This window comes from Cucurbita pepo, chromosome 1, assembly GCF_057944985.1.
Source record: "Cucurbita pepo subsp. pepo isolate OVF chromosome 1, ASM5794498v1, whole genome shotgun sequence".
Lineage (NCBI taxonomy): Eukaryota > Viridiplantae > Streptophyta > Magnoliopsida > Cucurbitales > Cucurbitaceae > Cucurbita > Cucurbita pepo.
Window position 1 is genome coordinate 5,803,605 of NC_141798.1, and position 10,301 is coordinate 5,813,905.

Sequence of the window (10,301 nt, forward strand, 5' to 3'; positions counted from 1 at the left end):
TATATCACTTTACAACCTTGTAATCTACCGTACACGTGTACAGCAGAACCGAATGGCTCTCCATTTCATAAGGCTTACGTACGTTCTGGTAAAATTCGTACGGGAAATCGAGCCTGATACTGTATACCATATTTGAAGGCTCTGTATATGGTAATGTATCATATCGCAGCCCCACGATCTGGCTTCAAAATCAATTTACACGTGGTGCGTTTTAATAGGCTCCCCACTGTACTTTAAGGACGACCAATCAGGTGTATTCGGAACACAGTAATAAGGTGTTTCTCTCAAACGTGGAAAGTAGATACAGGACTTAGAGGAAATACAACCAGTAATTGAACGCCACGTGTGCAAGTTCACCAATGTTGAGTTTTAGAGAGAATCATGGGAACAAAAATTGTCTCTTTAATTTATTTTTGTTAAAAAAGGAAGAAAATGTTTTCTATAGGGTTTTGGATTTCTTTTCCTTATGTTATTACTTGACGCATTCCGAGATTCATAAAGTAGGAGATGGCACGTGCCTTGCATGCCTTGGTTCCCTCATATATGGAAATTTATGCACTAAAAAGTCAACCGGAACATAGTTCAATTCATTCTATTAATTTAATTAGATTAATCAAGACATATTTTTATCAAATATATTTCAAGTTCGAACCGGATACTATTAAATTTTAAAAAAATAAAAATAAAAAAATAAAATTTTTATAAATTTATCGAGTTTTTAGGAAGTCGACTCTTATAATTAAATGAATCATAATCCAACATTCTTACAAAGACATCACTTATTACTAAAGCTAAACAACTCAATCATTTGAAGGTTGTTTGTTCCTTTTCGGCAACAATTTTAAATGCCTTGTATCGAAAGCTATTTAGATTCCATTTAATGATTGAGAAAAAAAATTTAAAAATCAATTTAGATCGTAAAAGTCAAACTTGACCGTTGATTTATGTTCCCAATTTTTTACTTTTTAACTAAAAGTTTATACAATCAATTGAACTATGTTTAAATTGACAATGAACGTTTTATATATTAAAATGTGCTTGAATTAACAACATATATCCATAAATTAGAAGCTAAGTGAATTGTTGATTCAAACACGTAAAAATGTTGCCACGTATGAAAGAAAAATTATCACTTTAATATTGAAAATTTTAAAATATAATATTGAAATTTGAATTATTCGAAATATTTATGAAACACTATTCCATTTATTAGTATGCTTTACGTTTTTTTTAATAAAAATTATATTAAGTTATATTTTTATTTATAAAACATCATTAAATTTATTTGAAAAATGAAAATGAATTTTTTTTATTATATTAAATATGAAATACTAAATCATACATTTTATTAATTTATGATGTCATTAATACCTTTTATTTTCTTCCGTAACAGTAATCCTTCGACTAAAAACATAAAACAATGAAAATATGGGCCGAGAAATGCAGCCCAATAAGATATCTGAATTGGGCTTATAATAAGCAAGCCCATATCTTTATAACTCCACGCCTTTAAATCGAGGGAAATTTTCACAAGCCGATTTATTCTCTCTCATTATCCAATCAAAACGCCCCTTTAAATATAAAATTTTCATATTTGCACATTTTTACCCCATAAAAATGGGTGAGACTGTTATTATCTGTACCAACAAAATAAGTAACTTAAATCATAAAAAACATACGAGTAAGAACAAAATATATTAGAACATAATCTTCAGTATTGAAAGCATTTCAAGACAAGTCGATAATATGATCATATGACAAAACAAATGTCAGACCTAATCATATCGTTAGAGAATGTTAGGGTTATTATGTGTCAAATCCATGTCCAAATCGACAATAAACAAAATTTTATTATACTGTAAAAAAAAAAATTATAAATTTTGTTTTATGGTTGTGTGTTTAATACAAAAGTAGTCTATTATAAACCATATATTAATATATAGTTATAGTCGAAATTGACGTTTTTTAAGACGTTTAGTGGTATGTGATAATGAAGCAACAGGGAATAGACATATGAATCTATGTTGTGATCGACAATAACATCTTCGCACCATAAAAGTAATTAATGTACAACATAACTCAACTCTTATCGTTTTTTTTTTTTTTTTAATAATGCAATACAAATAAAAGATAACGATAAAATGTACGATATCTAATCGAGAGGATTGAATGCAACCGTTTAAGCTATTAGAAATAGGATCGAAGACATTTTTATATACAAATAGAAAATACATATGATATATATATTTTTTAATATTGAAGAAATTATTTAACACAAATATAAAATTCAAAAACTAAGCTCGAGGCAGCCTCCTTCGCACGGAGTAGGATCTTTCGAGTAACCTAACGGTTCAACCACCAATTACAAGATCCGCTTTCAAGGACTCTTCATAATTTGACTCGAGTATGTTGTCATCTTCCTCTGATTGGACACATTCAACCAACAACCTATAAAAGCCACATAAAGTATTTGCATTTATCTCACAAATTTCTTATAGGAATATTTTATTTATTTATTTATTTTATAAAAATATTAGACATTAATAATTAAAAAAAAAAAAGAAATTAAATATTTGAGATTGAAAGAAGAGGAAGTTTCCTAGAAATTATGCCTTGCCAATTGGTATTTGCCACGTGGTGTTCAGCACACGCCCCACGTCACTATGTTGACTTGGATAGACCAGTCATTGGGAAACCGTACACGTAAGCATTAACTTTTAAAAGAAAAATACGGATGGTCCCCACTTATGTAATTTTTGAAATATTTTATTTAATTTTTTTGGTTGGCGGCTGGCGCGCCGTTAGTGGCTAAGTACAAGTTGTACAACGGTCAACCCTTCATTAAACTCCGCGTTTTACTTGCCGTGTTCACCTCTTTTGTTCATTGTAAATTCTCTTTGTTTTAATGATGACCAAATGAGTTCTTTCCATTTTTTTTTAAGAAAATGTTAAATTAATAATGAAACTCCCTCTTTAATAATTAAAGAGGATAAATGAAGAATTTCATGACGTTCGAAGATTAATGTAAGTTATGTGTTGTTTGAGTTTAATAAACAAAAAGAGTTACATGTAGAAATTTAATCAATATATGTTCGTTGCCAAATTTTAAAACAAAAATTGGATGTTTTTTAAAAAAAAAATCGGTTATTTTTACCATTTTGAAAAATGTATGTAATGAAAATTAAATTTTAGAGTGTAATTGAATATCAATTATTAATTTTTTTAAATAATATATAAAAATAAAAATCGACATCGTTATTAAATGAATGCTTAATAAAAACGTTTTTTTTTTAAATTTAATTTAATTAAATGTTGAGTGATTCCAAAAAAAAAAAAGAAAAAAAATGTTGATTGGTTAAATTTGATTGGTCACACACCCTATCCCTAAACCCTTTTATAGAGCCTCTTTATAGATGAACGACTAAGTTTGCAAAATAAAATGAATTTTTAGACACTTCTAATCATTAATTTTGTTTTCTCCAAATAAAAATACCATAAATAAATAATAAAAAAAATATAAGCAAAAAATTTCCCCAAAAATATTAGATTAATTGAACTTCACTAGTCAAGCTACCACTGCTGCAAGATCCAACATTGGTGGGAGAGGAGAACGAAATATTTCTTATAAGAGTATGAAAGTCTCTTCCTAATAAATGCATTTTTAAATCGTGAGGTTGACGATGATAAGTAACAGACTAAAACAAACAATATCTATTGTGCCAATAAGAACGCTCGTTTTCCAAAAGGGTGGATTGTGAGATCCCACCACCCTTGAAAATGGAAATTAAGAAAAACTTCCTTTAGCTAGTAGTGGGTCAGACTGTTATGGTTTACGGACCTTTTTGGGTACGTTAGATTTATTTTTTATTTTTTAATTGTGTCATTGCATGATGAAAGAGTTGGAATCTTCTAGAAGGATTGAATCAAAAAAAAAAAAAAAAAAAGAAGAAGAAGAAGAAGGGAACTCGGCTACTCACTCAGTACAAAAGAGCGTGTGAACTCAGCCACGCGGTTATGTTCTCATGCTAACGCGTACATTTTATCTCTTTTCACTCAAATGACAAAACTGCCCTCACTCAGTTTATCATTTGCCAAGCTTTTTTAATTCCCAACTTTTCCAGTATTCCGTCTTACTTCTGGTACAAGAAACCGAGGGCACAAATGTCATTCTAAAATGTCAACTTATTCCCCCCTCTCTCTCTCCTCACGTATATAAATATCAACGCAACCAATCCGGTTCAAAACTCTATTCCTTCACTCAATCGAAACGAAAACGCCATTTCCGTTTCCACCTTCTTCACGAAGACAGAGAGAAAGAGAGAATACATTTCCTTCCATCATCATGAAGAGAGAGAGAGATCTTGAGAGCATAACAACCATGGCGAACTGCTTGATGCTACTTTCTCGTAGCAGCGCGTCCACTACTACAGATTTCGAATCGTCTTTGTCGTCTTCACCGAATCGTGTTTTCGAGTGCAAGACGTGCAATCGGCAGTTTCCGTCGTTTCAGGCCCTAGGCGGCCACCGCGCCAGTCACAAGAAGCCGCGAATTGTAGGACCAGACGGCGGAAACTCCGATGGATCTTCATCGCAAGGATCTCCAACCAAGCCGAAGACGCATGAGTGCAGTATCTGTGGATTGGAATTCGCGATTGGTCAAGCGCTTGGTGGACATATGAGGAGACATAGAGCTACGACGCTGTTGACCGATCACGCTCGACTTACAAATCATCCGAGTAGTTTATCTCATCCGCCGCGTTCTCAACCGCCTGCGGTGAAGAAGACGAACGGCGGTGGAAGGATTCTGTGCTTGGATCTGAATTTGACTCCGTCCGAGAACGATAAACAGTTTCTTCAGCTTGGAAAGAGTATTTCCATGGTTGATTGTTTCTTCTGAATTGGAGTTCATATTCAATCAGATCGAACACGATGAGTTATACTAGTTTTTGCGTTTTCTTTTTCCTTTTTGATACTGTAATCTTCATCTCTTTGTTCGTTCACAACATATAGTACATACATAAATCCAGATTTTCATATGCTTCAATTCAATCTCTGTTGCATCCGATTTCTCAATTTCATCGATAACTCATGTGAAAATCCGTTTTACATCAGTTTGGCGTATATCTCTCCATTGATCTAAGCTCAAGCATTTCAAATCCAGAGGCGATTAAAGCGTATAATTCAATTAATTTGGTATGCGATCATTTCACGATCTCTTAGAAATCAATTTTAATTCATTGTGGTGTTCGGTAAATTTTGATATTCTATCATTATACTTTTAAGTCCATATTAATTTCAAGAAATAATTCCATTGAACAATCAATTTTTTCATCTTTCTTCTTCAATTACATTGCACGTATACAGAATTTCACAACTTTAGCATTTCTAATATTTAAGATCTATTATTTAATTAGGATTTTGTTTCCGAGAATCATCAATCTCGACTAATAATTAATACATGAAACAGTGAATTTAACAAAACAGAGAGAGAAAAAAAAAAACTGTTAAATGGTTTTAATTTCTTTTTCTAAAAAATCAGTTTCGAAGTTTTTTTTTTAATTAATCGTGGTATAAACTAGTTTTTTCTTTCTCTCAAAATTAACGGAAATATTAATTAACATTAGTCACTCGACTGACTCAATTTATAAGGCTAAGTGGATAATAACTAAAGACTTAATTAATTTTGATTTTCTTTGTTAAATAATAATTCTAAAGACTTTCATAATAATTAATGATTTTTCTTAAAAAGATTAAATACTTTTTTAAAAAAAAACAGAAATGTTTGCAAAGCTTTAGCTATATATATATATATATATATATATATATATATATATATATATATATATATATATATATATTAAAGTTAGCCAATATTAAAAAATGAAATTAAATATTTTAATAATTAAATCAGCCCAAATAAGTAGTGACACATAATTTAGTGAAATATATATTCCAATGTTTTTTTGTCTTTTGGGAAAAAAGTAATTAATCAATTAATTTTTTGGGTATATATTGTATTTAAAAGAGGAGGAATATGAATATAAGGGTAGTTGAATGTATAAATTGTCAAATTAATTGGTGAATTGTATATGGTAGCACGAGACTCCATACACCTACCCTACGCCAACAAAAACAAACCCTTTTCCACTTGTCCAATTCTTTTTTTTTTTGTTTTTTTGTTCCCATTTTAATTAATTATTTATTAATTCAATTACATAATTTATTTTCAATTATAAGATTATAAACCTATAATAATTATGTGATTTGATTATATTTTTTTATGAGGTATTAACAAAAGATGGATAGACTACATTAGAATAAGAGTGATTATGATAATAAAATATTAAGAAACGCCACAACATAATCTATTTACATCGGAAATATATGTGTCAAAAAGACCAATATACCCTTATAGGAGATAAATTTACTATTAAATATAAATTTTAAATACAATTGTTATTATTATTTTTTATTTTTGTGAACTTATCCATTGTTATGTCAACAAAACAGAGCCATTAAATTAATATAGCAGAAAATTTTATATTAACTAATAAAAATCTCATTCACATAAAATTGAATTTCGAATAATAACAAAATAACGTAGTATTTATTTTTAAAAAGCTCATAAATAAAATTAATAAATCAAATATTTATATTTACCTAAAATAATAAAGTTTAATAGAGATGGACGACTTTTGAGTGTCTTATGTACCGAACTATATTTGATTTTAAAGTTATTTTATTTAAATGAGATTAGTTTAATTTGATTATCGAGGAAAGATTAATTAGGGTAACATAATTGATACCTAATATTTAAAATAAATGAAGAAACTAATACAGCTTAATTGCACTGATCAATTATGTCTAATTATATCTTTAAAAAATATTACAATAATTAGTATATTTTATTATTATTATAAATTAAATTTGAAATTTTGATTGAAAAAATAAATTGGAAAAACAAAAATCCCATAGGACACAAAGGGAAATGGTCCAACTTTAGGATGCACGACAACCTAACTCGAGACATTCTCAAAATGAAATTGTTTGAAATTCCATTATTAGTCATAGCCAATAGGGTTGCGCCATTTGTCGAGACCGGATTGGCGGAACACTAATTATTTTTAAATTTTGTGGATTGATTTAGATTATTTTTTGGTGGGTAAAGTGGAAAAACGTTGAAATTGAAAGCGGAAAATTAATAATATTATGAAGATTATAAAATACGCGAAGAAAATATTGGAAAGTGTTACATTCAAGACTAGATTCACCGCCTCCATTTCTATAATAATTAATGTAATAAATATTAATAACATAATAATTTTAGAAAATATTGTTAATATATACGTCACCTCATTAAAATATTTTTTTTAAAAAAAAACAATTACCCATTAATTATAAATTAGACTTAAAAAAATTACTAATTTCTAGTTGACTTTCTTGCCAATTTTAATATCCAAAAGTAGGCTCTCACACGTGTGTTGACTTTATACTTGAAAATCTTTCCATATTAAAACAGAAAATCATCTTGGATTTTTTCTTTTAATTATCTTAAAATCTTTGATTTAAAATTTTCCAAACGCATTAATTGATTCAATTATTTGTTAATTATATAGAAAGAACAAAAGATTCAACTCAAGATCCTTTAAATTGATAGCTTTTTGGACCTCTCGAGTTTTAATTTCGTAATTTGAGACTTATTATATTTGTAAATGTCAAAATTTTAATTATCGAGTGCATTGGGTTAGCTTCTGGTTAACTTTTGCAAAAAAAATAATATAATATTCATTAATCTTTCCACCGTATATTTTTGCAGACATACTCGTACTTCAAATCTTTTTACCTCTACTGACGAGTACCAAGGCGTAGAGGTAAAAAGACGTGAGGCTCTAAAAAAGTCAACTCCATGATCATCAGCAAGATTAGGAATAGTCCACTTCATATTATTCTCATCTTATTTATTGGTGGCTTGGTGAGAGATATGCATTGACTTAAGCAAGTAATGACTTTTAGTGTCATTTACCACTAGATTAAGAGTTCATCAAGTGCAGCTTTTATTTCCCATTAGCCTGAACTCAACTGTTACAAGGCCTTAATGACATCTTGATGATGACAAGACGGAGTATAAATTGTAATTGAACTCTCTCTGTAAGAAGTCAAGTCCACTGATAGCAAATGTTGTCTGTTTTGGCGCATTACATATCACAAGGAGAGGTTTCCACACCCTTATAAGGAATGATTCGTTCTCCTCTCCGACCAATGTGGGATCTCACAATCCACCCTATTTGGGGCCAGCGTCCTCGCTGGCACACCACCCGGTGTCTGGATCTCATACCATTTGTAACCGTCAAAGCCCACCGCTGGCACATATTTTTCACTTTAGCCCGTTACATATTGTAGTCATCCTTACGATTAGAGAGAGATTTTCACATCCTTATAAAAAATGTTTCGTTCCCCTCTCCAATCAACATGGGATCTCACACTCCCATGTCCTTAAAAGGGAGGCAACCATTTACATAACCCCATTTCTCATAACAAATAATCTCATCCAAGCAGGAAGTCTCAAAGGTTTGGACATCAAATAGAAAGACCAGAATTATTATTACCTATTTGACCAGGTGTCTCGAGATCTTCAGCATAACACCGCTGATCTGAAATGTAAATTCTGGGTTGTTAAGCAGCACACCTGGAAAACAGTAAGAACAAACAAAGAACAAACAAAAAGGGCTGCTGCATTTTTAAACTACTAGTTCACACAAACAGAAACCAAAAGTCCATGGCGTTAAACAATTTATCCACCTTCAGGGAATTTTCTAATTGGGCAAAAAATAAGACCAATATGGCAATGGTAGTTGTAAATTTGTTGTTAAGTTCCCATTACAAAAGAGACAGATTTCACGACCACAGCCATATACTACTTCCCAGTACATGAACATGGTCCAGCACATGCCTACAACTACGAAATGATTGAAAGAAAAGCTACTTAGTTTAGAAAACCACAAGACTTCACCCATAATTAAGTCCTTCACACCATTTTTCAATTTTGTCTTTAATGATTCAGAAGTCCAGAAATTGACAAAATGGTACAAACATGATGAACAAAATTGAAAACTCAATCATATATCTAACCACAACAGAGTTGTTTTTGTCTGTGACACTTTGGATGGCCCAAAGGCCAAAAGTAGCTTTTAATAAACAAACCTATCAGAAATAAATGCAAGAGGTCCACTCTAAATTTACTATTAGACTAACGGAAGTTCTTAGTTCTTAGTCTTAGGGGCCAAATATAGAGTTTCCAAGCTCCCATAATAGCACAAGGCATAAGCATAAGCATAAGCAGAACATAAGCATTTCTAAGCTTGGTTTTCACTTTGAAAATCTAAAGCTCCGTAGCTTCCACGAAACAAAACTAATTCTAACAGCTTAGTTTCCTCACCTGTGATGTACGGACCCCAAATAGTCAGCATATAATACAAAAGTTCAGTAGGAATTGAAGAACGCCATCCTTCCTTGAACTGCAAAGTCAAACAAGAAAAGTTCCATTATGAATCATCAACCCAACAACTTGCCGCCACACTATCAGGACATGGCTGTAACACAAAACCATGCATTCAAACTTCTCCCCTGTAGTTCGATGGTCAAATGTTCATACGACGCGTAGTTTTTGTTTCTGTTCAGATTGATAGCAACAAAATTTGTCCCTCCACTACGGAAATTGTTGCTTAGTATAAATGGAACTAACAACAAAGGTTATTTCTGTGTACTTTCCTGCTGATTTCTTGATACCGCACCTAGAAGGAAGCGATCTTCTCATCATAATTAGGGATTTAAACATGAGATAAAGGAGAAAAGAGGTGGATGATTTAATTCAGGAAAGAAATCACGTGTGATATTCAAACAAAGAAAATCCAGTTCCTGTTTTGCGCGAACTTCAAAAGGTAATTGGAAATTGGTGGTATTTTAGGACGATTACCAAATCGTACCGTAGGGGATTGACTATAATACAGAAGAATCGCCACGAAATTCCAACGATTAGGAAGCCTAAACGCGAAATTTCAAGCATGATTCAAGTAAGCAATTAGTGTTATCAAAGCAAAATGCGGAAAAAGAAAAGGGGTTTACTGGCAATGGTGAGTCCGGCGGACATGAATTTCTCGTCTTCCGTCAAATGCTACACTTCCATTTCCATTCATCACAAAAAATATCTTCGCAGCCTCAGTATTTTCCTCCCCTAATCCCGGTTGGATGAAAGTGTCCCACATTCGTTAATTTAGGGAATGGTCAAGGGTTTATAATCAAAT

General features: G+C 31.2%; 1 protein-coding gene and 1 long non-coding RNA gene across 2 annotated transcripts; one reads left to right on the plus strand and one right to left on the minus strand.

The window, feature by feature from the left end:
* The first annotated feature begins 4,235 nt into the window (after nucleotides 1-4,235).
* Nucleotides 4,236-5,044, plus strand: LOC111804792 (zinc finger protein ZAT12). Its single transcript, XM_023689585.2, has one exon. The coding sequence runs from the start codon at nucleotides 4,343-4,345 to the stop codon at nucleotides 4,895-4,897; it is 555 nt and encodes a 184-aa protein (XP_023545353.2). The 5' UTR covers nucleotides 4,236-4,342; the 3' UTR covers nucleotides 4,898-5,044.
* A 2,893-nt stretch (nucleotides 5,045-7,937) lies between these two features.
* LOC111804810 (uncharacterized) lies at nucleotides 7,938-10,301 on the minus strand. The gene is made up of 3 exons (XR_002816579.2): nucleotides 10,123-10,301; nucleotides 9,437-9,515; nucleotides 7,938-8,651 (listed from the first exon to the last, which is right to left on the minus strand). It is a non-coding gene; the product is annotated as an uncharacterized LOC111804810 (long non-coding RNA).